Raw genomic sequence first — 27,970 nt, 5'->3', positions numbered from 1 at the left:
CAGCAGGTAAAGCCTCAAAATCTCCATCCTGGCGGTGTCGGCTGAGGCCCCTCCAAATCACTGCAGCAGTGATTTAGAGCATCGGAGCGGTGCCAGGTCTCTTGGGCAGCTCACGCTGTGCCTTGGGGGGTGCGGAGTGATTAAATCTCTTTGGGAGCCGGCCAGGGGGCACCCCAGCCCCCCAAAGGGTGGGAAATATTAACCCCAGACCCATGAATCAGCTTAGTGCCATCTGCTCGGCTCTGTAGCCAGGCAGCCCAGACAGCCTGTGGACGGCCAGTCCATTCACCTCAATGCAGCGTTCACTCTGAAACCTAAGGATGGCACCGCTGTGGCCATAATGCTGATTATTTCAACTTTGATAGTCAGAGCGGGCAGAGCCAACGCGTTTGTCAGCTCTGCAGCGCCTTTCCTTCAACAAACGAATATCGCGTGGATGTTGAAAACAGTCTGCCATGGGCTTTCCAGTGGGCTCTGCTCCAAGCCCTGCAAGAAAGCCAGGAGCTCGGCCACAACATCCAGGCAATGCCACTGCTGAAGTCACCACCCCTGCTGCCAGGGACATGCAGGGTGGGGACAGGGCTCCGTGGGCACGCAGGGAGCTGGTGGCGAGGAAGGATGGAGGCAGAAGGGGGTACGGGAGCTGACTCAGCTCGTGGATGTCTTTATTCGAACTCTAGTACGGTTGGACAGGTAGAGGCATGCGTACAGGACAGACGGAAATGGGAGTAGTATTGCCTTGATCACAGAGATATGTAACAGCATTAGAAAGACACTGACCCTTCCAGGCCAGCCAGGTTCACCCCACCTCACTCACCTATTGCATCCCATCCCCATCCCTGCGCCCCAACCGACCCGCTCGTCCCCCCCATCCTCTCGGGGTCTGCACCCCAGGGGAAGCACGCATGGGAGGGGGGCGATGGTGCAGCAACCCACTCACGGCACCTCGATGGAGCCTTCGAAACCCCAGAGGGGGGTCCCCAGCGGCCGTGTGACGATGGAGGGGGTCAGAGCATGGATGGAGCCGCGGGTGACGATGACGTCTTGGTGAGCAGCTGGCAAGTCTCCGGAGGCGGAGGGGCGAGGTGCATCCGAAAGCATGGGCAAGGGGAGGGGGGCAGCCCGGGGGGGCGCTGGGGAGAGGCAGCGTGTACGTGGCAGGGCTGGCAGCAGGCAGGGGAGTGGGGCCGCCCCCAGCACCCTGACCCCCCCCTCCCAGCCCTGCTGCTCTGCAGCACCTCGCGGGGGGGGACGAGGCTGCCAACCCCCCTGGCCACAAAGCTGGCGGCTGGAGCTTTGGGCTGCTGTGGTGGGCAAGCAAATCTCCTTGGGGAAGAGCATCCCTCAGCCTCAGGGAGAGCATCCCTGGGGAATGCATGTCCCAGCCTTGGGGAGAGCATCCCTGGGCTCTGGGGAGAGCATCCCTCAGCCTCAGGGAGAGCATCTCCCTTGGGGATTGCATCCCTCGGCCTCAGCGAGAGCATCCCTTGGGGGCATGCATGTCCCAGCCTTGGGGAGAGCATCCCTCAGCCTCAGGGAGAGCATTTTCCTTGCAGAATGCATCCCTTGGCCTTGGGGAGAGCCTCCCTGCACTTTGCGGAGAGCATCCCTGGGGGAATGCATCGCTCAGCCTTGGGAAGAGCATCCCTTGGCCCCAGGGAGAGCATCCCTGAGCCTTGGGGAAAGCATCCCTTGGGGAAAGCATCCCTTAGCCTCAGGGACAGCATCCCTCCACCTTGGGGAAAGCATCCCTCGGGGTACACATCCCTCCACCTAGGAGAAGGCATCCCTCGGGGAGAGCATCCCTCCGGGAAGGCATCCCTCGCCGGGGCACTGCCTGCATCCAGCTGGGGCTCAGGAGAAGGTGACCACCTCACCCTGGGGGTAACTGGAAGAGAGGACATCTTGACAGGTGTCTGCAATTAAAAACACAAGTAATAACACACCGTTAAACACTGCTTTCATCAGCTATTTGTGGAAAAATAGGAGAGGGAGAGTGAGACTGAGCTTCCAGGGGACCCAGGCTTTGCAGGGTGCAGAAAATAGTGTAACTACAAAGTGAAATGGCCTTTTCCAGAGGGATAAAATGCTGCTATTCCATCAGTAAATCAGGAAAAAATGTTTTAAAAAAGCCTCAGAATGGACCCAGAGATAGAGACTTGGGAAATGACTCTCCAAGAGAAACCAGACATGGAGTCAGGGTGATTTTGAGGGCAAAAATGAAGAGGAGAAGAAAGAAGCCATCCCTGCAGCCCTCTCCTTCCAGAAATCTGCTCTGGACCAAAACTTCCCAGGCCAACCCCAAGCCAGATGTCCCAAAGCCAAGCCTGGTGCATTAATATCCCACAGTGTTTTTTCTTGTCTCTCTCTCCTTCTCGTTCGTTATCATTGAATTAATTAACATTGATTGGAGTTCTGAGTCACAGCACTGCCTCTACCCATGTGCCAGGACCTGGCTTCCAGGCGAGGGGCCGTCAGACGGAGAGACGGCACCTGATCCACCCGATAAGCCCTGGAGCTGCCCTTCCCAGCCAGGGATTTTGCTGCAAAACCCAACCTCAGCTCCCAACCAGGGGTTTGACCCAGCTTCCCCCTCTGCAGACCCAACACCGCTCCAAAACTGTCTCCTTTTCCCCAAAATAAAGGTCGCATCCTCCATCGAGCATCACTGCGCAGCTTGGGTGAGTAGTGCCCAGACGTGGAGGCTTTTCAAAGCCCCACATCCCAGAAAAACCCTTGGGATTCAAATCCCTAAATCCCAGGGCTTGCAGATGTCCCCACCTCCCAGGCTGCCACGACGGACCAGTGCCACGCACCAAGTGGCTGCTAAAAAATATCACTGCTCCTGGTTCAGTCACTCCTGCAAGCAGCTAAAAGCTCATGGCAGGGCTCGTGGCTTGCTAGAAACATTCCCCACCAGGTCGATTGATTTACCAGGGACACGACTCAGCTTTTAACTCCCATCTCCTCCTCTCCGTTCAAAGCCATTTTGTGCGCTGGCTCAAGACCTGCTGCCCGCATCCCCCGGGGACCTGCCTTGGAAAGCAGCTTCCCAGCCTTGGAAAAAAATTAGCATGACTAAAAATAAATAACAACAGCCGAGCTTTTTGTGTGGTGGTGGTGGTGGTGTTTAATTGCTGTCCCCCAGAGAAAGCCGCCGAGAGAAAACTGCTCGCCTGTCTTGATTTATCATGATCGTCTCGATTGCGCGTGGCCGGCGGGTTCCAGCCCCCCTCCCCCTCGCAGACCCTCCGTGGGACACGGGTCTCTCCTCAGCCCTTTTTTTTGGGTGCAGATCTGCCACCCGACGACAGCGGGGTGATGCCCCAAGGCGGGAGGCTTGGCACAGCCCGGCCATCAGCCAGCCCCCCAAATCCCCAGGGTTTGCTGCGGTGCTGCCGGGGCCAGCCCCTCCACATTTCCCGGGATGGTGAGTTCACACAGTCCCACTTGCCCCCTCCAAGCACCCCCCCCAGCCCCCTTAAGCGCTGCCTCCAGCTGCTCCAGCACGATGTTTGGGTAGGTCCTACACTAACTCCACTTTGGTTTGCTGGTATGCTCGCTTCTCTTTTCCCCCTTCTTCTTTTTTCACCTTTTTCTTTTTGTTTGCAGCCAAGAGGCTCACCTCCCGCCAGCATCTCCCCCTCCCCCCCCCCCCGGCGCCCATCTCCACAGACCATGTAAAGATGGGGGGTTTCATGGTGATGCAGCAAACTCCCGTGCTGCAAGGACCACAGATGCTGCCCTGGGGGGGTGCGCAGCCGCCTCGAGCATCCTCCACACAATCCCCAGAGCTGGTCCCAAGCCTCGCGTGGTGCTGCTGTTGGGCTGATTCCCCTCTCACTCTCCAAAGCCAAAGAATTATTTATTTTATTTTATTTTTCACAGCCCGCAGGATGTGTTCCCTGCCCCAGCCTGTCCCACACAAGCATGAGATGCTCCCCAGCAGTTCACAAAACACTTTCTGAGCTTCCATTTACCTTTTCGTGGGGGAAAAGCGTAAGGATCGATTGCCCGGGCGGAGGTAATGAAGTAACAGACTGGGAGCGGGGAGGCACCTATTTATAAGCTCAACTGCATCTTATTTTGCATCTGCCTCTGCTCTCCCTGTTCCTCGTCAGCACGGGGAAGGGATGGGGTTGTTATATTATTATTTTTTTTTATTATTGTCATCAAATTTTTTTATTGTCATCAAATAAGCGCTGAGGATTTTTCCTGGCAGTGCTGGGGAAGCCAGAAACAGGCTGCTTCTGGGTAGAGCAATTACTCTCTTGACATTTTAACCTCCTGCCCGGCTGCCTGACAGGCCTTTCTATTTTCTCAGCTCTTTCAGGCATCTCCTGAGAAACAGAGCAGTTGTTGCAACAATAACAATTAATACTTTGCACGCAACCGGGGATGGCAGCGCAGCACTGGACTCCGGGTCTCCCAGGAGGGAAGAAGAAGGCAGAAGCTGCTGCTGGAAGGGGTGAAGTGCCCCCAAATCCCTCCGGATCCAAAGGATGAGGCTGCTCTGCCTTTGCTCCTTGCACAGCTGCTTGCTGCACTGGCTGCAGGTGGTTACAGGGGTCCGATCCGTGTCCCACAGTGCCGCCGGTCTCGGCAGACAGTCTAGACAGACACACAGACGGAGGGATGCAAGGACTCCAACAGCACCAGGGCAGCCCGATGCTACGCAGCATCCCTGATCCTGTTCCCGCTGTTGAGGATCACGTTGCATCTGCAGCCACGACGGGGAGAGGAGCACGGGGCGCTAAAGCTGCCCTTGGTACCATGCTGGAGGCATCACACTATACATTGCAAGGGGCACGTATGTGTGGTATGTGCAGTGCTTTATCCCTGGGTTCCTGCTCAATCACAGCGTCCTGCTGGAACAAGGCAGCAGCTCAGTCCCGACACACTCATCCCATCCCATGGGAAACTCTCCTTTCCAGGCTGGGATGCTGGCAGCGAGCTCACTGCCCTGACAGTCGCTACACACCAATTTTGTAATATTTTTTTTAATGCCATTTTAGGACTTGGGCAGAGGCAGCCGGACTCCTATGGATTTATTCAGTTCGTCAAGAATAAATCAAACAACCTTGCTTTCTCTCACTGCTTTTCGCCTTCGCTGGAACGTGCGCTCCTCGCCAGATCCCTAAACATAGATAAGCGGCTGGGAGGATATTCAGGGGAAGTATCGTATATTCTTGCTCTATTCTTATCCTATTCTCTAGGCAGCCAATTTTGGCCACGGTTTGAGATAAAACCCTGGGCTACAGAGATATTTAGTGGTCTGCTCTTCTGATCCACTACAGGTCCTCTCATAATCCTACCCAGGGAAATAACTCCTGCTAACTCACACACACCCCCCCCCAACCAACCAACCCAGACCCCACCTAAAAATAACAAGGTGCTGTTTTCCCCCTCCTGCATCCCCCAAATCACTTGTTCAGAAGAAGGCGGGGAGGAAGAGGGAGAAGATGCAATGGGTTTTTCAACAGTTTGGTGCCTCCCACTGAAATCCCTCCGTCTCCCATTCGGGGCTCGGTTGTTTCAGAGGAGCTTTTTGCACATTAGTCATCCCTTCTCCCAAGTTGCATAACGCCACTGCTAAAAATTGCATCGCACCGGCTCCATGTCAGCTCTCATAGTCAACCCGCATCGCTCCGGCGGGGATGAGAATTGGGGGGGGGTGTCCACCAAGGGTTTGCCACACCAGGCAACCAGCTCCAGTGGCTGGATGAGCTGCTTTGGGAGCCTGGGGTTGGGAAAAGAGAGGATGGGATCTCTTGGGATCTGTGGCTGCCTCTGCTCCAGGGTTAATCCTCTGCTTTCAAGAGACTCAAACCCCAAAGTTTGAGTCTTTTGATCCGCTGCTTCTGCAAAAGACAGGGCAGCAGAGCTGGTTTTTCATGCCTGGCTCATCCCCAAAGTCAGCGCATGACCTTGGTTAAATCATTTATGATTCAGAGACCACTGAAATCACAGAGGGTGACCTTCCCTCTTGCACCGGCTGGGGATATTCCAGCTCCTCCTGCCTCGAGAGGAGCCCGCTCCAAGGGGGAGGATGCGCCAAAGGTGCCGCCGTACTCACCCCTTCGCCCAGCTCACAGGGTTTTGGGGTGATTCACAAACCTGCCGAGTTTCCCCGGCCATTCGGTGTGGGAGCACACTTTAATTACAGAAATTCAAGGGATGCAGCCACACCACCAACACACGGTAAACTCAGGTGCTGCTGGTGAGGGGTGAGTCACCACCATAGCACAGGGGTTGGAAACCACCATGGGACATCCCGAGCAGAGCATGGATGCAGCTCATCCTAATTTCTCCTCAAATCCAGAGAAATTCCAGCTCCAGCACTAGGTCTGTGTGGTGCTCGGCTCCTGCCATCAAGCCTCAAGATCCAGCTCACGGCACCAAGTTTTTTCGCCTCTTTTCTGGGTCCCTTCGACTCTTGCTGCTCTGCTCACGCAGCTGGGGCAGGGGAAGAAAAAAAACAAATTAAAAGGCGAGGGCTTCTTGTGGGCCCCGGGCAGGGCTTGGATGGGGGTTGTTTTGGAGATGTTGTGACTGGCTCCTCCTGGCAGCTCCTTCAACTCAGTGGGGAGGAAAAATATAAGCCAGGTAAGGCATTTAATGCTTCCTCCTCACCTAGTCTCCTCCACTGTGGCAGCAAGGAATTTGGCTGCAAGAGGCTCTCGGTCCTAACCGTGCTCTGCACAGAGGGAAACTGAGGCATGGGAAGCCTGGGGTGGAGCAGGAGAGTTCTGGCTGTGGGATGTGCCAAAATCCAGCCTGGCTCCTTTGGGGTGCAGGGACCAGCCTTGCACCGAGGGGACCCTCAGTCCGCATCACCCCCAGAGCACCAGCTCCGGTTTGGCTGTGATGGAGGGGAAGGGCCTGACCCCCAAAAAGCTCTTGGGGCTGTTGTCGGGGGTTTTTTTTTTAACACACCTAAAGCTAAGCTTTGCTCCCCATCCTCCAGCTGGAAGTCCCCAGGCTCCAGCCCCATGGAGGCGGACTTGCTTAGAGTAAGGGAAGGGGGTCGAGAGAGCAGCAGGATGAGCGTGGAGACCGGGGCTGCCCCCCTCAAACCAGCCCCTTACAGCCCCCCCAGACCCAGACACCTCCAGGGGAGGGGACATGCAGAGCCAGGTGACAGAGCTACAAATGAGACCCAAGTCAGGGGACCGAAGGTGTTGTTCTAGTTCAAGAAGACACCGAAGATCATTGAAAATCATCCCCAAAAAAATTAATTAATATACCTGAGCAAAACCTGAGCAACAGGGAGCCTGGTGCCCCACCCTCACCCTCCACGATGGGCAAGGACCTGACTCAAACCCAGCTCCCATCCCCAGGGGGATGCTCTGCCCCACCACCCTGCATCCCATCTCAAAAGAGGATTCACACCCCCACCCCCATCCATTCAGGCATCATTTTATCTCAAGTCTCTCAGTTGCTCAGTACCCAACAGCTGCAGCAGCTTCCCCAGCCGCTCCAGGGACCCACATCCCTCTCCCCACCACCTCCCACCTCTCCATAGGAGCATCACACCTATATTTTGCCAATCCTTTATCCCAGCCTCCGCATGCTCCCCCCACCCAGCCCGGGGCCCTACAGCCTCCGTGGGACCTCGGGGCTGGTTCCCAAGGCTGCCAAAGCCACCTGCAGCCCCAGGACCACGCCTGAGGTTGGATGGAGAAGCAGACACAAGCAGGGAAGGAGCAAGTGTGATTCAGGCAGAAAAAGGCACAAAACAAGAGGGGAACAGCTGCTGGGCAGGGAATAGAGGTTTATTCATCTGTTGCCTCCAGAAACTTGAGGCTGTTTAAAAAAAAAAAAAAAAAAAAGAGCCCTAAAATTATATGAACTCAGCCATTTCCAGCACAATGATATATAATTTTATGAGTCAACATGTCCTCCTTGCATTTCCACCACCCTTTAGCCCAAGTGCAAACGGCCCACGGGAAGGAGGGCTTGACACCAGAGGGAATCGCATGGGTTGGCCCAATTTATTTAGGATGAATAAGGTTTCAACAGGGGAGGGAGGAGGGGAGGAGGAAAAAAGAAGCAACCAACACCTACTTCAGGGATTGTCCCAGACACGTGGACATGAGACAAGTTCAATGGAGACGTGACACGTCCTGCAAACTGGGCAAGGGGAGCAGGACAGCAGCGCTGGGCTGGCGAGGGTCAGAACCCGCTTCTCGGGGGTGGAGATGTCCCAGCTCAGCCTCCTCTGGGCACGGGCACCGCTCCGGAGACACGGCGTCACGGGGACCGGGGGGGGGACAGAGCGACACACACACACACGACACGACAAAGCAGGATCCAGGCGGCGTTTTAGAGGATGGAGGGGACGGGAGAGCAGGGACGCCGCAGAGGACAGGGAGAGCTGCAGCGGGACGTGAGGGGAGCCAAGCCCACCGTGGATCCTGCCACACCATCTATGCTGCTTAGGCTTCGGGATTTTCCATAGCCTTGGTGAAGAAAACGGACAGGTTAGAGCCGAGCAGCCTCCTTCCCAAGGCTCGGAAAGCACAGAGCGCCAGGGAGAGCATCGCCCAGTCCCACACCCCAGTTCAACCCCCTCAAAAAATTCAGGAAGGGCTTCTGGAGGGCAGCCAAGCTTCGGCAGATCCTCCAGACCTTCCCCTCCCTACCCCTCGGCTCCCCGTGCAGTCCAGCAGCGCCAGCCAAACCCAGGACCCAGGAATCATCCGATGCTGGGAGACCGAAGCGGTCCTGGGGGCGGTGGGTTTTGTTCCCCAAATTGCTCTGAATGAGGAATGAGTCTGGGGATTTTGTGGGCTGAAGCAAACAGGGAAAAGCAGCAGAATTCAAACAAATATGGGATTTGGAAGGAGTTATTCCCCCGGCTCTGTTTTTCAAGCTGGCTGTCGCAGCAGGCTGCTGCTGACACCTTTCTGTACGGAAAGGAGCAGGTAGACGTGCTCATTATTTTCCACAAGAAATTGCATTAAAGAGCAAATATTTCTATTGCTTTAAGCATAGGAACCCTTCACATTTCCCCAAAGAGCCAGAAATTGCTCCAGCTGTTATTGAAAAGCAACAGCCAGAAAAAAAAAAAAAAATGCTCTCACAGGTCAAAAGCCCCTTTTCTTTCTGGAAAGAAACTAAGTATTTGCACTGAAAATTCCATTTTTAGGTCCAAACAGCAGCCCTGTTCAAAGACGAGACCCAAGATCTGCTCTCTGGATCACCGCACCTTGTGGGGACAGCTCTGCTGCCAAAATATGGAAAATTAAGGACGCTCCCGGCCGCGATGAGCCCAACCTCCCTGCGCTGTGCCATGCTGGCTGCGTCTTCCCCGAGAGCGCCCAGGCAAGCGAATCCAGCCGAGCCGTTCCCTTCCCCGCAAGCACAGCCAGCTCCGAGCAGCAAGCCTGTGTGCGCACACGGCAGCTCCCTGACAGCAGAAAAACAAGGTGATGGATGGCCCCTTCGGCAGTGCCAAGCTTGAAACCATCCCCGCATCCCTCCCCCCGGGGAGTGAATGGCGCATCTTCGGGTTCTGCTTCGATGCGAAGGCACCAGCGGCGGGTGCTGGCCTGGCCAGGCTGCTCCAGGCTCGGATCGTGGATTAACGCTCCCACCGGAGCGATCACGGCATCACCCCCCACACACACGCCCCCGAGGAGGATGCTGAGACATGAGCAGCGTCTGGAAAGGGCTCCAGAGCATTACCCATTTAAATCTGATTTTTACCCCCTTTTTATGCTTTTTTTCCCCCCCCTCATCATTTCCCAACCGGAGCAGCCGGCAAGGAGGCACCGGAGTCTTCAACCCCTGAGGATGCCCTGCTCCTCCGGCTCCGCAGCAGCGGCAGGGCCAGCGGACAGAGGGCCATCTGCCTAAACCTGTTGCTGACTTCAGCAAAGCTTTTCCAGTTCCCACAGTGGAAGTGAGACCAGAATCAGGCCCCGAAGAGAAGAGCAATTTCCTTATTTACTGTTTGGCACGAATCCACACTTGCAAGGAGGGAAGCGAGCACAGCCCTGAGCCGGAGTCGGGGCCGGGGGAAGCTGGGGATGTTTCCCACCTACAGCAGCTGATGCGAAAACCTCCGGCTCCCCCCCAAAATCCACTCAAAAATTCCCCGGGCTCCCCCTTCAGCAAACCTTGCTCTTTTCCTGGGAGCACTGAGGCTCTTTGAAGGGCTCACGCGCTTCCCTGCCACCCTGAGCCATGCACATGGGAAGCAACCGTGCCGAGATGCAATCGGTCCCCGAAAGCTTGGGGCTGCCGGTGGCTCCAGCACCCCAACAACATCAGTTTGGCAGGAAGGTGTTATGGGGTCGGGGCTTGCTGGCAGCTGCCTTGGCTATGCAAGGACCCACTGATGCGGCTGAGCACTTTATAGGGATGCTCTTTGCATTCTTGCTCAGATGACTGAATAGAAAAGGATGCAAATGGGCGTAGGAACAGGGCCAAAATCACGCTGCCAGTTTTGATTAAGTCTCAAGCATCACTGTTTGGGGCAGCACTTCATAAAGATGCCTGATTGCCCCAGGGCCCCTCTGCAACAGGACTCCAAGGGCAAACCTGCCCCAAACCCAACACTTAATTTTCTCCATCAATTTATTCCCAAGCCATGCTCACCGGAGCACCTGGGAAGGAGCTCAGCAGTCCGTCCCTCAAGGCCATCACGGTTTTCCACCAAGCTCAGGGCCAGGTGCCACCACGGATTCAGGCTGCAAAGCACCAGAGGGTTGTGATCTGCTAATTGCCACCGGTTAACGGAGCCAGTATTCCAGCAACTCGCATAGGTGCTAAACCAAGGGCACCGGGATTGCTTTGTAAACGGGTTTGTTGCCAAGGAGCTGTATAGAGGCATCTTATAAAGAGGGTGGTGGGGCAGCGTGTAACCCCCGGGGGCTCTTGGCCAGGCCCTGGCGATGCCGTGCTCCCCACATGCAGACGCTCGCGGCGCCCAGGCACACGTGCAGGCTCGCACACGCTTGGAGCCGGCAGCAGATGGGGACGGGGTAATGCAAGCAGGCAGCATTGCCCAGGAACGCCTGTGCTTGTTTATAACGGCGGCCTGGCGCTCGTCTGTGTGTTGCGCACACTCACACGCCTGTCCCCGTGCAAACGTGGGCTTGTCCTCGCTTCCCCCCACCCAGCCAAGAATCACTCCCGTGAGCATCCCCGCGCTCGATGCCACACCGCCCAAGCCACATGCTGGTCATGGCCCTGCGCGGATAGCAAGCAGCGGAGTAAAAGGCAGCAGCACGATGCTCTGGGTTCTGGCAACCAAGCCGAACATTGCTGCTTTGCCATGCCGGTGTGCCGTCAAAGGAAGGTGCTGGAAGGTAAATCCCCTTCCCTCCATTTAACCACATGCCCTGTGGCTTCTCTCAAAATCCCACTCTGGTTTCAACCACTACCATTTCCTACACCATCATAACCAATCTTGCTGGCAGGGGGGCTGTCGGACTCATCCTGCCGCCATATCCCTCCATCCAAGCAAAGGACAGGAGCTCACGTGCCAAGACAGACCCACGCCAGGACACATTTTGGGGAACTGCTGAGCAGGACTTGAGTGCTGAAGGGAGATAAGGGGTCCGAAGCCAGCCCCAGCAGCAAGGCACCAAGGTGACACCACTGGAAGCAGCGATAGGGACAAGAAACACATGCCACATGCCGATCCACTGCAATCCAGCTCAGACTTCTGCAGGGCCCAGGTCCAAGGGGTGGTGGGCAGGGACTAGCTCTTCTCTTTGAGCTGCCCCAATGAGACCAACTGCTAGAATCGGGCTCGAACCATGATGGATGCCGAGATCTGCAGCATATTCCTGAACCAGCTCCATCTCCTGATTTCCACAGCTTGTACAGACATCAGTACCTGTCCCAGGATCTGACAGATGGCCATCAGCAAGTCGGGCTCAGAACCAAGCTCATCTCAATTTGCAGAGCTGCCAACATCCCAGTACCAGAACAAACAGCCTCAGCAGGAGATAAATCAGGACCGAGGGAAGAGGCAACTCTGTGGCTCCCAATGGCTTTTGGCCGGAGCACAGGAGGCTGCTTTGCCCCTCTGACCATCTCTGGTCACCACTAACCCTGACCACCCTGGAGCATTTCATCAGGGAAGGCATCAGCCCTGACCTCCCAGGACCATCCCACCGGTCCATCCCCAACAGCCCAAGCAGGACGCAGCTATTGCCATTTCCTCTTCCCCAGATTTTGGTCTTGCACGTCACTCAAGCCCCTCTGGACACCAGATCCACCTTTCTCCAGGTGCAAGACCGTTTCAGCAAGGTGGGGATAAGTGATCCACATACACATCTACTTTTAATTGTGAAAAGCACCCTGATCTTGGAAGAAAGACACCCGAACAAACCAAGAAAGCTCCCCAAAGTGCCCTTCCAAACAGCTGTTGCTGCCACCGTGCAAGGAGAAAAACCTCCTGGTCTCCCGCAACCAAGTCCTGCGATTCGGGAGCCCGGCAAGAGCAGCACTGGGTCCTCAACTCCTGGATCTACTCTGGTTCTGGCTTCAGCGGGACTAAGCTCAAATGCTTCAGCTGAAGAGATGCCTGACTTGAGCATCTTGTAAGGATGAAGATCAGCACTGGCTCTCATCCCTGTCCTTCATCCCATCCAGTTCAGCATCCCCCCCAGTCAGGAGTGGGATGAGAGCCCCCTCACCTCTCTGCAGTAGCAGGTGTTAAGAAAAGAGACCAACTTCACAGAAAAAGGCACTTCCAGGAAACAAACACGAGGCATTTCAAGCAAGTATTTGTATAGTACCCTTCTGCCTGAAGATGAGCAAAGCTTTTCATTGTTTTCCTCTTTCTGAGGGATGAGGTTGAACAGGAATGGCAGGGGCATTCCTCAGTTTCCCAGGAGGAAGCAACCAAATTGCTTCTACTGATGTGACAGATGTGACTGCCCCCAAACACCTCCCTATGCCCCAAGCCCATCCAGTCCTCACCATCCCAAGCAGAGCCACAGCAGCAAACCCTTGAGGGTCTCCAAAGCAGTGACACCACAAGCCAACAGGTCCCGGCGCACAGCTCAGGGACGTAGCCCATCACCTCTTCTCCTGCCTGGTGCCAGCTCACATGCACTGTTCCCTGTAACTGGCATTCGACAGTACCAGGGAGGTACCATCAGAGGTAGGTCAGCTCTGCAGCTGCATCACCCCACACCACCCCAGGCACACAAGAAAATCCACAGAACTAAAAAAACTGAGCTGCGTCCTGAGAATTATCCCAGCGATCAAGGATGTAGCTGGATTTTGTGGCTCAAGGTAGGTGCTGGATTTAGCCTCCCAGGGGCTGGGTGCTGGGCACAGGTCACGCTCACTGGTGGAGCGGAGAAGGCTGGAGGACAGCGTGAAGGGACCAGGCTGAAGAGGACTGTTGTTTTGTCATGGGAAGAAGAGTTTTGTGTTTTCCTGACTCATCTCCCCCACAGTTTGCCACAGAAAACCTCAACACTCAGCAAAGCTCCCTTTCCAAACCCAGAGGAGACAGCCTTTCTGGCAGCCCGGTGCTTCTGGCACGGCAGCACTCGACACATCGCAGCTCCCCATGCTCGAACCCACCAAGAGACATCAGAGGGGGAGAGGAAAGGAAAAGCCTGTGGATTTTTTTTCCCTGCCAAAAACCTTCTTGACCACCTTCACTTACCCCCTCACCTCACTCCACCCTGAGATGGGTGGGTGAAGCTGAGGGAGAGGAGCTGGAGGGATGGGAGAAACTGGAGCACTGGGGAGCAGGGGGACAGAGCTGTCCCCAGAAGAGGCAGCGCGGCCAGTGTGGGGTCACAGCCCCCGGATGGTGGCAACCAGGGAAGGAGAAAACAAAGTGTAGAGCTAGCACGGCGAGACGCGGTGGACGGAGATGCAGCAGATGGCGAGGCAGGAAGGCAGGTGGATGCCGGGAGCAGAGACCGATAGCCAGGCAGGCAGATGGAGATGAACCACCCTCTTGGACCAATGCAACCAACCACCCCACCCGCCCCAGCCCACGGAGCGGCTCACACCTCCAGCACCAGCCATACCTTTCTGGATGCCTCCGTCCGCTGCGCAGGAGAAGTCCCCCGTGGCCAGCAGGAAGCACGTGGAGGATTTCTTGTTCTTCTCCCGGGTGCTGGAGCGCCGCATGGGCCGCTTCTCCTCATCCATTGGTGACAGCGGCTGCTCCTCGTCTGCCAGCACCACATTGGCCTCACCGTTCTGCTTCGAGTCTGCAAGAAGGTGGCACAGACCCATCAGCAGCTGATAAACGCAGGGGACAAGGTGCTTGGGGTGGCCCCAAGGGTTTGTTTACACCACGCAAGGAAGCAGGAGACCAGATTGCAGATGGTCCAGAGCAACACCTGCAAATTCAGGTACGGATCCCAGCCTGGAGATGCTAACTCAGAGTGACCAGGGAGCAGGACCACGCCATATTTTAATCCCAAGCAGCAAACAGCAGCTCTTGGTCCTGCTGAGCATTATCTGCCCTGTGTGAAGCCCAGCAGGGTTCTAGCCAGCGGAAAAACCACCCCTGGTCCTTGAGATCCACCCACCTAATTGGTGCGAATTAGCTCTCCAAAATTCACACTGCTGGGATACTGGCTGCTCAGGTAAGTGCTAATTTATGTCATCTGACTCGGTGGTTCATTAGCTGGGAGGATGCTCTACCAGGGGAGGGTCTGGATGGGTGCTGGGGTGGAAGGGATGGGGCTGACCTGCCCCTCCAGAGCAGGAGAGCTGCTCTCCCTGCTCGGGATGCATAGGCACGTGGAGAAGGGATATTTATAAAGGAAAACAGCATTTGGAGCTCCCTGTGTCCCCACAGGCGAAGGACCATCACTACAAAACACATGTGGCCAGATGTGCAGCTGCTCGGGGCTGACCTCAGTGAATGCCATGTTGGCTCAGGACCCCATCCCACCACGGTCCCTCCTCTTTCCGCACTGCAAAGCTGGCTGCTCCAGAGGTGTCGCTGGCAGCGAACCAAGACGAAAAGGGGCCAAGCAGCCTCTGTGGCCAGCAACAATACCACAGCGGGGCTCTGGTGGTCCCCCAAGCTTAGCCCAAGCGATGCTGCCCACCGACAGCCCCCCACAGCTGGGGCCATGCCCTCTCCCCACCTGAAGGAAAGACTGGCCAAACCCCAAACTTCAGCTCAGCGCACGAGACCAAAATATAAACATGCAGGGGCTGATTTTGCTCCTCTGTGAGCACAGAGAAAAAAAAAAAAAAAGAAAAAAAAAAGGATTTGGAGCAGCGCTGACCTTGCCATGCAGGGACGCTACTAGAAGATGAACGGGGAGGTGGGCCACACCCAGGGGAATATCTATGGATTTATCCATTTTAGTGAAGCTTGCCCTGGTTTATGGTGGGAGGAAGCAAAAGAAAACCTGATCTGAGGGCATCATCAGGCTAAGATGGGAATGGGGACAAGGGTCTTACCTCTGTCAGTGTGAGGGAGAGGTGGGCGAGGTAGGGACACCGTGAATCACACCGCGGTGACTCCATCTATGCCACCAGGAGAGCAGGGCATGGCCTTTCCCCCCCTGCCTAGCGGGGGATCCTGCTCTGCACCATCCTGGTCCACCAACACAGCACCCAACACCTGGACACCCAAGGGTCCCAGCCCCTTCTGTACCAACGTCTCGCCAACCCAAGAGCTGGGGGCCACATCCTGTGGCAGGGAGGTCCCCAAGGACCCTGGGACACAGGGGGCTAAAAATGCTGCCCTGGGGTCTCCCGGAGGTCTGCCCCTCCCTCTGCCCCACCTCTGGGGTCTCACCTGACCCTTTCCGTTCAGCCGCCCCCTCCTCCACCGCCAACGGGCAAGTGTCGCTCTGGGTGCTGTTACGGGGGGAGTTTTCCTCGGATTTGCAGTAGGTAGGGGAGTCCAGCGGGGCCGGACGGGGTATATGCTTTTTCTTCTTCTTTGGCAGCTTCTGCTTGGCCATGGCCAAGGAATAGTACATCCCAAAGTTATTGACAATGACGGGCACGGGCATGGCAATGGTGAGCACCCCGGCCAACGCGCAGAGAGCCCCCACCACCATGCCTGACCAGGTCTTGGGGTACATGTCGCCGTAGCCCAGGGTCGTCATGGTGACCACAGCCCACCAGAACCCGATGGGGATGTTCTTAAAGTGAGTGTGGTCGCTCCCACGGGGGTCGGACGTCTTGGCTCCAATCCGCTCGGCGTAGTAGATCATAGTGGCGAAAATCAAGACCCCCAAAGCCAGGAAGATGATGAGGAGCAGGAATTCGTTGGTGCTGGCCCGGAGTGTGTGGCCCAGCACCCGGAGACCCACAAAGTGCCGTGTCAGCTTGAAGATCCGGAGGATCCGGACGAAACGGACAACCCGTAGGAAGCCCAGTACGTCCCGGGCAGCTTTGGAGGACAGGCCACTGAGACCTACCTCCAGGTAGAAGGGCAAGATGGCCACAAAGTCAATAATGTTGAGCAGGTTTTTAACGAAGAGAAGCTTATCTGGACAGCAGATGATGCGAACCAGGAACTCGAGGGTGAACCACAGGACACAGACCCCTTCAATGTAGGTGAGGATGGGCTCCGTCTCCACTTTATGCGTCAGCAGGATCGTCGTGGTGTTGCCAACCACAAGGGTCTCCGTCACGTTGACGTCGATGTTGAAGGCTTCGTGCGTCTCCAGGCAGAAGGTCGTGATGGAGACCAGGATGAAGAAAAGCGAGGCAAAAGCAACTACCTGCAAAAGCAGAAATTACATGGGCCGTTAGCTGATTGGGGTCAACCTCCCCTCTTTGGAGGAGAGCAGCAATTTTATGAACCACCACGACAAGAACTTCGGGGCAGCCCAAGACATACTCCTGGTGTCACCTGCCTTTGGTACATTTTTTCTAATCCCTGCTAGCGAACAGCAATAGCAGGGATGGGAGAAGTCCTCATTCAATAAAAACGAACACAACACACTCAAAACCACCCCAGGAGCTACACTGCTGCCACCTGCTCCTCAAGACCAAGGATGGAGAACGGGGAGGGTTCCCTGGACCTGTCGTGTGAGTTGACAGCAAACCGCAGTGTCTGGGGCCACCAGTCCAGAATCTTTCTTCAAGTGCTACAATAGATGCAGGGGAAGGTGCTGAGCTTCGGCTGCGGCTGGAGATGGGTCAGAAATGACAGTGATGGGGATGAAGGGAGACCTCCAGCAGCCTGGGTTTGGAGCAAGCCTCCGCTGGGAACACACATGAAAAGGGAACTTTGAGAGGACTAAGCTGAAGAGCTTTCCCCCACATTCAGCCTAACCTCCCAGGTGAAATGTTTGAGCCATTCGTGACCTGAGATTTGGGGTCTGGATGTATCAGAGATGTCCTTTTGCCACTTCCCTGCTCCCTAAGGGTCAGTGGTGGATGAGGTGCCCACGAATGGTCCCAGTACTGGGTGGGCAGGATGAGGAGGAAAGGAGCAAGCAGAGCTCAGGGTGCCTGGACCTGGTGACACTCAGATGCTCCCATTTCTCCCCCTCTGCCCCACCGGTGAGACCTTTGTCCCCTTCCGTGCCGCCTCCTCCCCACGGCACGCTGCCGGGATGCGAGCGAGGAGGGACCGGCTGCACAGGGTGGAAATCGCAGGCTGTGTCAGAAAGAAAACGCTTTGTCCCCCCCCCTCAATCCTGCTCAGCCCTCCTCCCCGGCAGGATGAGCTCATGATGAGTCCATTACCCAGAGCATCTGTTTCCAAGAGCCCCCGAAAAAAAAAAAAAAGCCTCTGAGCAGAAAAGCCCTTCTTCTACCTTTCTCCAGCTCAAGAGCACGGTGGGTTTGGCTTCCTGGGAGCAGACCCTGTGACAGCACCTTTTGCTGCTAACTCATCCCACCCGCACCGAGCAGGATGTGACCTTTTGCTGGCAAACCCACCCGACCGGCTGCGTTCAGCAGGCAGCCGTGCCGCGAGCCTGCTCGAGATGACAGCCCAGGTCCTCGGCTGGAGTGAATCAGCAGCAGAGACAGCCTGAGTCACGCTGGAGAAAAACCCGGCCCTGGACACCAGCGGTAACGTGCCAGCAGCCCTGAGCCTGCCAAGAGCATCCTTGAGGGGTGTCCCCAAGGGCAAACCTGTGTGGGTCCGGCACAGAGAGTGTCAGCTCCCCAAAAGTTAGGTGTGAAGTTTAAGCCAGGCTCTAACTGATGGAGAAACCTCTGGAAGATGATTCTCCCCTCCCAGTGACAGACGCCTGCTGGGAGGGTGGGCTGAGATGCTCCAGACCCCTCAGGTCAGACCACTCTGGACCACACACCACGATGGGGCTCTAATGCTGGCATTCCCATCAGCCATGCACAGTTCGGGAAGCAAACCCAACCGAAAAAAACAACAACCAACAAGGCCAGTTAACCGGGCAAGTGTGTCTACACGGCGGTGCCATGGCCAAAATAATCCACTTTTCAGCTGAGGGCTGAGCAACATGCCCGAGCTTCCCTGTATGGGGAATCTCAGGGAAACCTGAAGAGTAAAAGCGAAGTCAGAAGAAAAGAAATTGCCAAGGAAGAGAGTGAGACCCTGCGAACACTCCGACAACGAAGCAGCGCTGCTGCATGAGCCGTGTAGGTGAGATCTGATTTAGCCCCAGGAGCAAAAACAACCTCTAAAAATAGGAGAGCCAAGTTCACAGCCAGTGCCAGCCATCGTCCCCCTCCAAAGTCAATAATGCTGCTCCAGTTTGTGTCAGCTGAAGATCTGACCTGAGATGTCTCACCTCAGCTCTGGCCTCTGCTCCAAGCTCGAGGGTTTTTTCCCAAAACTGTCTTAAAAATAAAAAAAACAACCCTACGGATACACCCAATAGCTACCAACACAGCACCAAAAGTCGCAGCAAATAAGTCCTCCAGGACCTGCTGACGATTTGCATGATCTCAGCATGCCCTCAACAGCTCGAGATGGGGGTTCCCAAAAACCGTGACCCTACGGGGGGTCACCAGCCTGGAAGTCCCAATGGAAGTGGGGTCAGGACCCCACAAGTCGGTCTGCAAAGGGAAAAATAATGAGGATCTACAAGTAGGCAGTTTGGAAATAGAAGGAAAATCCCAACCAGGGCAGTTTCCCATGGGGAGAAAAAAAAGAGTTTTAAACTCCAGCTGGGACAGCAGCTGCACCAGGGACCACATTTTCACCGAGCCTGGACCAGACACGCAGTCAGTGATCCCGTGGGCATCAATGCTACAAGGAAAAAAGGCTAAAAACCAGGGGGAGGTCTATCCACACGCAGTTGCCAGCTCAGGAGGTGCTGGGAAGAGACATGTTGGAAGGAGGAAAGATGGAAACAGCCAGGAGCCAACTGAGTCAGGGCCCGAGGGGCTGCTCCGTGGCCGAGGAGGAGCAAGAACAGGAGAAACTCAGCCCTGGAGACCCTTAGTCACGGCTGCCGCAGATCCAGGGAGCGGGGGCACGCACAGGACCTGGGGCCGCTCTCCTTCCCGCTGCTGCCGAGCTCCGGCAAGGCACACCGGGTCAGCTGCTGCGGCGCTTCCCCGGGCCCAACGCTGCGGCCGGCAGCACCCCTTTTGCTCTGAAAAGGGAGGGGGAGACTCCAAAATGGAAAATCCCACTTCGGCCACCCCAAAATGCCCAGGCGGCACCACGGACATTGCACCTGCAGAGATGCTCCTGGGTCCCGGAGCATCCATCCATGACTCCACACCAGTAAGAGTTCCCCGCATTAACTGGGTGCACGGGGCAGGTTGTGCTCATTTGGCTTGGTTGCACTGCTTCGTGCCTCAGTTTCCCCTTCTGCCAAAGCAGTTCTCCTAAGCCACTGCAAAACTATACTGATATTTTAGGGTGGAAAATACGACTCAGGAGAGCCCGCGAGCATTAGCACTGGAAAGAGACCATCCCTGTGGCAGTGCTATGTCCAGCGTTTATCTTAGAGCAGTAAGAAGGAAGCAGGGAGCTCCCAGCGCAGACTGGTCCCACTCCAATCCCAGTCAGGGTTCACACCACAGCCATCTCTGCTCCCTCCAGCATACATCTCCTGCTGATGCAAACGCCCTTCCAAGAGCAGCCCAGCACATGGCAAAAGCAGAACCAAATAACAAGGTGAAAAAATTTGAGTTGAATTACTGTGCTTGGGTTTGGCTTTTATTTTTTATTTTTTATGTGGAGCTTTGCAGAGCATCTCTCGGAGGCGACAAGCCCTCAGAGATGGGCAAAGGACTGGGTACCCCTTTTAAACCGAGTAAAGCTCTTGCTGCCCAGGCATCCTCTGCATGTGCGTGTGTGTGTTGCTCTTACGTTAGCTGCAAAAACACCGCCTTGACAAGCTGACCCCCTGCCCCGCGCGCTGCTGGTGGGTGTGAAATGCCTGCAGGATTTCGTACCATTGATGGGTTTTTTTGCACCTCTAAATGTATCCAGGATTCATTTTGATCCCAAATGCCTCCATGTGTGTGTGCGGCAGATTTATAGGCTGGGCATGATGGGAGACACGCACGCAGGGATGGGACTGGATGGGTATGGGCGGGTGTCTGGGGGTCGGTGGGCAGCATTTGGGGGATGATCTAGGAGTAGCTGGGAGAGGAGACGCATGTGCAGAATAGTGCCCGTGTCAGGCTGGGAGCCCAGAGATGCGACTGGTTATGGGGGATCCGTCCTGGGAATGTCAGTGCCTGTGGGTAGGGTTCGTCTCCAAGACCAAGGAGGGTCACGGGTGGACACTGTGCACGTACGTGCTCACGCCTATGTGTACGTGGTGCACCAGCTCCCCAGGGATGTGTGTGGATGAAGGGGGCTGGGGGTGGGGGGGGGGCTGTGCGTTAACGCGGCTGAGTGCCTGCGCTTGCACGTGCTGATGGGCACTGTAGACTGCACGGGGGCGGCATCGACGCGGTGACGGTGGGGGACAGGGGTGCGGGGACAAGGGCACTTGTGTGGCACAGGGAGAGCTGCTTGCGCAGAGGCGCACAGTGTCCTTTGGGGCTGCCGCTGCTGTAGAAGAGGAGCAGGAGATCCTTGGGGACAACCATGAGGATCCCATTTGCTTCAGGACCTGATCTGGGTGCCAACAGGCACCAGCCCTGTCCCCCCACTCCACACCTGGCCCACTAAACGTGGGTTTTGGCATGGGCACGCACACAACCCAAGAGGAACCCGAACAATCCTGCCTGTTCTAGAGCATCCTGAAACTCCGCCAGGACTCAGCCTGGCCAAGGACAATCCCTCATCCCTGTGTGCCCAGCAGGTGCCCAGGCAGCACCCGAGGGTGCAAAGGAGGCAGGGAGTGGGCCTGTCCCCAGTTTCAGCCCAGCTCCCCCTGATGGGATGTGCTGGGAGGAGACGGGGAGGCGATGGAAGGGACTTCCTACAGGATTGGAGATGGGAAAACTTCCCGTAGGATGGGAGATAGCCGACGTGCCCCATGGTAGGAGGAGGGTGGCTATGGAGGGGAGGGGGCATATAGCCCACTAGGAGAGCTCACCTCTCCCACGGGGATGGGGAGATGAAGACGCAAGCCCAGCACGGCCCCATCCCGCCTCCCCACTGGCACGTTTCGGGAGCTTACCCTTGCTGCCTTGGACGAGTAGGGATCCTCAAAGAGCGCCCACATCCTGGGCTGCCAATTCCGACAGCAGCCACCCCCTCCGGCAGCCCCTGCCGCCCCTGGTGGCCTGTCATCCATGCCCAGGCGCTGAAGGGCCATCTCCCTACCCCCTTCCTCTTCAGGCTCCTCTCCACCAGCCCCTCCACCCGGCTCGGGACTCTCGAAGATGTCCAGGGCCTCTTCGGCATCCCGGTGCTGGCGGTAGGTCATCCAGCAGCACGGCTCCACGTCCGTCTCGTCGATGCCCCAGTAGGTCAGCTCCTCCTCGAAGAGGGGCCCGCAGATGTCCGCGGGGCAGTGCAGCTTGCCCGTACGGTAGTAGTTGAGCACGTAGGAGAAGATCCCAGGGTGACGGTCGAAGAAGAACTCATTGCTTTTACCATCAAAGTCAAAGTTGCTCTGGGCATCGGGGTCAGCCAGCCAGGCCAGGCGGGTGCCCGGCAAAGTCCGTAGGGTGCTTTTGTAGGTCTCATGCCGGGTACCACCTACGTTGATGGTGATCTTGTCCGACTCTTCCCCTTTGCCCATCTCTTCCTTCAGGCATGTTTTGGAGGGTGGTTTGTTCCCAGACTTGCGTCCACGGTAGGAGGAGACACACACTGAGCTGATCATAGATTTCGGTGGATGGGAGATGCACGCTACACGCACCCTTCCTCCGGGCGAGGAGCTGGGGGTCGGCAGAGGCAGGAGAGGGGGGCAGAGATGGGACTGGGGAGGGGAAAAGGGGGGGGCTCAGGCTTGGCTCTGGCCTGGGGGGGGAGCAGGCTAGAGCCGAGCCGGGCACTGCTGGCTGCTGGGGGACAGCAGGGGAGGCTGCAACCTCCACCCCCTCCAAAACCACCCACCCCCCCGAATAAAACCGCCCTAAACCAGGAGCCAGCCCAGCCCCGCCGGGCAGCAACAAGTGCCCGGAGGAGGGGGCGGCGGGGAGGGCTGGGGGGGGCTCCGCCGCGGAGGGATGCGGGCCGGGCTGGGAGGATGCTGCTGCCGCCGCCGAGGCCGGGGGGGCCGAGCCCCGAGCCCCGCAGGGCTGCGTGTGTGCCCGTGTCCCCGGTACCTGCAGCGCCAGCGGGGGGGCCCCGCCGCCCGCCCCCCCCCCCCCGCGCCGGCAGCGCCGCGCTCCCCCCGACCCCCCCGGGCCGCGCTCGGGGAGGGGGCGGCGGTCGGGGGGGCGCCTCCCCGGTACCCGGCCGGGGGGGGGATGGGCCCCCTCCGCCTCCCCTCCCGCTCCCCCCCCCCAGCCGGGCCCTGCCGGCGCCGGGGGGGCTGCGGCGCCGGGGGGGCCCCGCTGCCGCCGGGCCGGGCCGGGGGGGGCCTGTTGCGCCCCGGCAGTTGCCTCCCGGCGCGGGGGAGGCGGCGGGAGCGGCTCCGGGGCTCGGCGGGGGAAGCGCCGCCGCCCGGGGCTTTTATAGGGCTGGGAGCGAGCGGCGGGGTTACGGGAGCCGGCACCGCCCCGCCGGGGGGCCGGGGACCCCCCCCGCCCCAGCGCCCAGCCCCACAGCCCCCCGCCGGCGCCCCCCCGCCGCTGCCCTCCCTTCCAACCACGCTCCCGCATCCCCGCATCCCTCCCTCCATCCTCCCATCCTTCCATCCCTCCGGCCCCTCCACCCCATCCCAGCGCCCCCTCCCCCCCCTCCCCGGCCCCCGGCCCCGGCTCACCTCCCCGAGGGGCAGGTGGGGCTCTCGGGGGGTCGGTGTCAGCGCGGAGTGAACCCCGGACACCCCAGCTCCGCTTCGCGCCGGAGGGGAAATGCAGCCCAGAGCTGCCTGCGGATCTGGAGCCAGCTCTTGGCAGAGGCTCGAGCAGATCCCATCCCTCCCTGGCTCGCGATCCCTCGCTCGCCGAGAGGTCAGGAGAGACCGACCCCGGGAGCGGGGCCGTGGCTGGCGGGGAGCTGGGGGGGCCGCAGGCAGAGCTGGCCCTCCTTCCCTCCCCCGACCCTCCCCGAGCATCCCCCGCTCCTGCCTCAGCTTCTGTGTGACAGACGCCCCTTCCCCAGACCTGCACCCGCAGGCACCGAGGCTGGCACTCAGGGTACCAACCCCCCCAGCCCCAGGGGCCCTGTCCCTAAACCCCCCTCCCTGGGGGGCTCTTACCCCCCTCCCGGGGTGCTGGTGATGCTCAGCCCCATCTCCTGGGGCTGGGGAGGAGCTGTGGTGCCCCAGGGGACAAGCCTGTCACCAAGGCGAAGACCAGAGGGACCTGGTCCTGCCAGCGCTGTTTACTCCCACGCTGGCGCTGCTGGTGCTGAGGGGGTGCAGGTGGGTGCTTTGGGGTCACAGGCGGGATCCAAGCCCAGCAGAGACCTGTTCTGGGGGGTGAACCCGGGGGGGGGTCAGCGCTTGGGTAAAGGTGTCCTTGGTGCAGGGCAAGGGGACAGTGAGTGGGGGATGCTGCCCACTCCAGCATCCCTCTCTGCAGCTCTCTGGGCTCTGTGGAGCATCCCCACCAGGGCCCCCAGTCCCTTCCTCACCCCCTGCCCAGCTTTGTCCCCTCGGTGACATGCTCACCCCCTTACCAGGGGGTGGGGGTGGGGGTGGCTGGGGCAAACGCTCCACCCAAAAAGCCAGGAGGCATGAGAGCCGCGCTTAAAATCTTACCCCCAAGAAAGCCCTGCTCCAACTGTAACTGCAACTCGACAGCTTCCAGGGCCGGATCCTGAGCGGGTGGAGGCTGGCGTAGCTCCACACCCAAACCACCCGGGGCTGCACCAGCGGGAGAGCCTGGAGCCCGAGGGAAAACCGTGCTGGAAAAATCGAGCCTTGCATCACCAGCCAGGCATCGCAGCTCAGCTCCTCATCATCGGTAATGCGAGTTTGGCCAGGAGGAAGGAATGCTGCGACCTGATGCTAATATTTTATCCGGCGACTTTCATCCCAGGGAGATCTTCGTGCACCCAAGCGCGGCCGTTCCTGGGGTGGGAGGAGGTGGCCAGGCAGACAAATGGGTTGTATCTGGGGAAGGAAGAGATCTTTTAGCCAGCAACACCCGCCCAAAGCTGTCTGCTCTCTAAATATGCCTTCAGATTTTTAATGTCCATGGAAAAAAAAAAAAAAAAAAGAAAAAAAAGAAAAAAGAGAAAGAGAGAAAATAGAAAGAGCTTGATGAATAAGGGCCTTTTTGGAGCAAGAGGGAGTCACTTCTGCAGGGACCTCCTGCCAGGCTGAAGGCATCTCAGACAACATCCAAGTGAAGGATGGAATGAAGAGCAGGACCTGGAAGATCTCAAGGAGGATCAGCTCCAACCTGGAAAGCCACAGCACTTGGGTGTGTCCTGAGGATGCAGTAAGGGGTCTCTGGGTTCCCCCCTCACAGGTCTCTGCACTGTCTCTGCCCCTGCCCTGGCACAGCACCCTGAGCCCTGCCCATGGCCCAGCACATCGGACACGTCCCCAGGTTGGCACACCGAGGCCAACACAATGTGGGATGCTCGGACAGCTGTGTGGCCCAAAGGAGAGGTTGGGGACACGCTGGGATCATGCAATGCCTCCATCCATGGAGGGATGGAAGAGAAAGGCGGGCTGCAGCTCACTTTAGGGAGAAACAATCCTGTTTTGGGGTAGAGATGGACAAGCCAACCTCTTCAGGTGCTTCCAGCTCCAGATTCCAGTAATAAAAAGATACGTTGACCTCAGCAATGCCTAGGTGCTGCACCCAAGGTCTCTGCCCTCTTCCCTTCTGCTTTGGGTGGGACAGGTCCATCCCCAGCTTGTGGGTGGTGGCAGCCACGGCGCCGCAGGGTGCTGATGCCCCAGGCAACCTTCTGGGACGCTGTGCTGGAGGTGGGTCTTCTCCAAGAAGCCGTTGCAAGCCATGGGCAAGGTTCATCACTGCCAGGTGAATCTTTCCGCCACAATTGCTCATCACCAGCTGAGCACGGGTATTTGGGCTGCGCCGGCTGCACGGACAGAGCCTGCAGCCCCATCCCTCCGAGACCTCCATCTGGAAGAAGAGCTAGCTCATCCCCCGACCCCCACGTGGGGCCTGCACCCCAAATTTCTCCCGAGGCCGCGGGTGGCAGGGTCCCCATGCTGCTGTCACACAGTGCCACCTTGTGGGTCCTGCAACGGAGGCGAGAGCCGAGGCAAGGGAGGGAGCGGGCGGCAGAGGGTGACGGCGAATCTGGCTCCATCCGTGTCATCGTTGATGCAATTTGGCTCCGTAAAAGCAATCTGGGAGCGGGAGGAGGCTCGGCTGGAGCGGGGATGGGGATCGTCTGCCTTTGGAACGGCTGGGAGCGGTTCATGACCTGGTGCTGTGCCTCTGTTTCCCTGTCTAGAAGAGTCAGGATAACTGTCTCCGTTTTTCTTTCTGAGATGTTTGGGGAACCACAGTGAGATGTTCCTGTTAGCAGCTCCACCGTGTGTCCATACCCTGGTCCAGAGCTGGTTTGAGATGGGACATCGGAAAACCACCCCTCAATCCCATGGCACCAGCCTTTGCCTCCCACTAGTCTCTGAAGGCTCCCTGCCTCACTGTCACGGGAAATTCAATTATTATTTTTTTTTCAAAGCATGTATTTAGCTTAAATTTTACATCTGGTCCCATCTCTCTGGATCTTTTTTCTAGTCCCGCAAGGGCCATAATCACCTTTTCAGTTTGTTTCATCCATCTGTTTTGCAGGGAGCCCCTGGCACCGGGACCTGCATGTTTCTGGCCCCTCCGGACCCGCTCCCAGCCCTCATCGCTCTGCAGGGTGGGTGAAGCCAAACCCTGCCCCCCTCACCTTCCTGGCCAGGGCTTTTCCACGGCAGCAGCTTGCCCAGACACCCCCCCACCCCGAGCAGCCACGATCCCAAAGATGCAACAGAGCCACTGCTCAGGGGTTCTGCAGGGTTTGCTTTTGCAGGCGCTGAGGAAAGAGGGATAAAACCAAATGAGGCCCCTCCACGCTGGGGGTGGCCTGGGGACAAGCTGGCGTGGCAGCAGCCTGCCAGCACCTTGTCCTCATGGTCTGGAGGTGGGGACATGTCCCCTCCCTGGGTCTGGGGTCCAAGCCTCTCCCCAAGTGCAGAGCCACCCAGCGCACCACAGTGGGAGCAGAGGGGCGGGCTGAGGCCGGCCAGCTCAGCACAGCAGTGAGCACCACATGTGGGTACCACAAAGCCCTGGGCATCACCCTGAGCCTGGCTCGATGGGTGCTGCACCTGTAATCCTGCATCCCTCCACCGTGCCACTTCGCTGAGGAGGAGCTGGGAGCATCTTGATCCCTGCTGCCACAGACTGGGCCGTGCTGGGGTCAGCGCTGCCCTATGTGTGCCGTCACCCTGGCTGTCACCCCTGGGGGATGTTTTACCCCCAGAACCAGGTTCTGGAGAGCCTCTGGGCAAAGATAACCCGTGTGTCACCTCCTGCCTCCACCACGAGCAGTGCTGCTCCTCCAGCCCCAATCCTGCACCAACATCTCCAGGTGATGCAGAGGTGCTCAGAGAACCTGCCCTGCTCCTACGCGGCTGCCACCACGGTGGGGACAAGCTCAGCTCACAGCCACAGCGGTACCCCAATAGCATCCCTGCTGCTGGTGGATCTCACCTGGTCCCCTCCATTCTGTTTTCTTCCCCCCTTCCTCATGCTCCCTGGGGCTGAATCAGCCCTGGAGAAGCCAAACAAAAGAGGGAAGGGAAGGGAAGGGAAGGGAAGGGAAGGGAAGGGAAGGGAAGGGAAGGGAAGGGAAGGGAAGGGAAGGGAAGGGAAGGGAAGGGAAGGGAAGGGAAGGGAAGGGAAGGGAAGGGAAGGGAAGGGAAGGGAAGGGAAGGGAAGGGAAGGGAAGGGAAGGGAAGGGAAGGGAAGGGAAGGGAAGGGAAGGGAAGGGAAGGGAAGGGAAGGGAAGGGAAGGGAAGGGAAGGGAAGGGAAGGGAAGGGAAGGGGCAGCCCTACTCTCCACCAAGCCAGTTACCAAGCTAATACCCAGCAGCTGAAGTCAGCTGGGGCTGCTGGAAATCTCTGGTCCTTCCCCAGGAAGGGTGTCGAGACTCCTAGTACTTCCAGTGCCAGCCTCCAGACTCCCAGTACCCCCAGTGCTCAGGATAAGCCACCAGCAACATTAGCAGGGCATTGTGCAGAGGAGTAGACACTACATCTTACCAGTCTATGCATCCCATAAAGCCAGTGTGTACTGGTTGAACTGGTCCAGGATCGAAGATCACCTCCACGATGCTCCTGAAGCACCTGCGGGGAGTTGTGCCCTGAGCGACCCCCTTGCAGGGGCTGATGCTGGGTGGAGGAAGGGAATCAGAGGATGAGGGGAGACAGAAGGACAGTAGCGGTGGCAGGACAGGTGAGGATGGAGACATCGACACCCATGGGTGCCGACAGCCCCAGTTCCATAGCTTTAGCTCTCTGTGACCCCCAACCTCAGGGAGACCCCAAAGCCCACCCCAAGAAAGGAAACAGAGGCAGAGAAAAGACTCGGTGAGAAGAGATTTGGTAAGAA

The 27,970-nt window shown here is 57.8% G+C and overlaps 1 protein-coding gene across 2 annotated transcripts; it reads right to left on the bottom strand.

Moving 5' to 3' along the window:
* Positions 1 to 640: 640 nt before the first annotated feature.
* KCNC4 (potassium voltage-gated channel subfamily C member 4) lies at positions 641 to 22,526 on the bottom strand. 2 transcript variants are annotated; one of them, XM_027789934.2, is made up of 4 exons: positions 21,498 to 22,526; positions 15,755 to 16,691; positions 14,016 to 14,201; positions 641 to 1,916 (listed from the first exon to the last, which is right to left on the bottom strand). In XM_027789934.2, the coding sequence occupies exons 1-4, from the start codon at positions 22,146 to 22,148 to the stop codon at positions 1,855 to 1,857; spliced, it is 1,836 nt and encodes a 611-aa protein (XP_027645735.1). In that variant the 5' UTR covers positions 22,149 to 22,526; the 3' UTR covers positions 641 to 1,854. The 2 variants fall into 2 exon arrangements, with proteins under 2 accessions (XP_027645735.1, XP_013156402.1); XM_013300948.3 differs by lacking the exon at positions 641 to 1,916 and adding an exon at positions 8,012 to 8,462.
* Between the last annotated feature and the right edge of the window lie 5,444 nt (positions 22,527 to 27,970).

This window comes from Falco peregrinus, chromosome 16, assembly GCF_023634155.1.
Source record: "Falco peregrinus isolate bFalPer1 chromosome 16, bFalPer1.pri, whole genome shotgun sequence".
NCBI classification, from domain to species: domain Eukaryota; kingdom Metazoa; phylum Chordata; class Aves; order Falconiformes; family Falconidae; genus Falco; species Falco peregrinus.
This window is presented reverse-complemented; position numbering and strand designations above follow the sequence as displayed.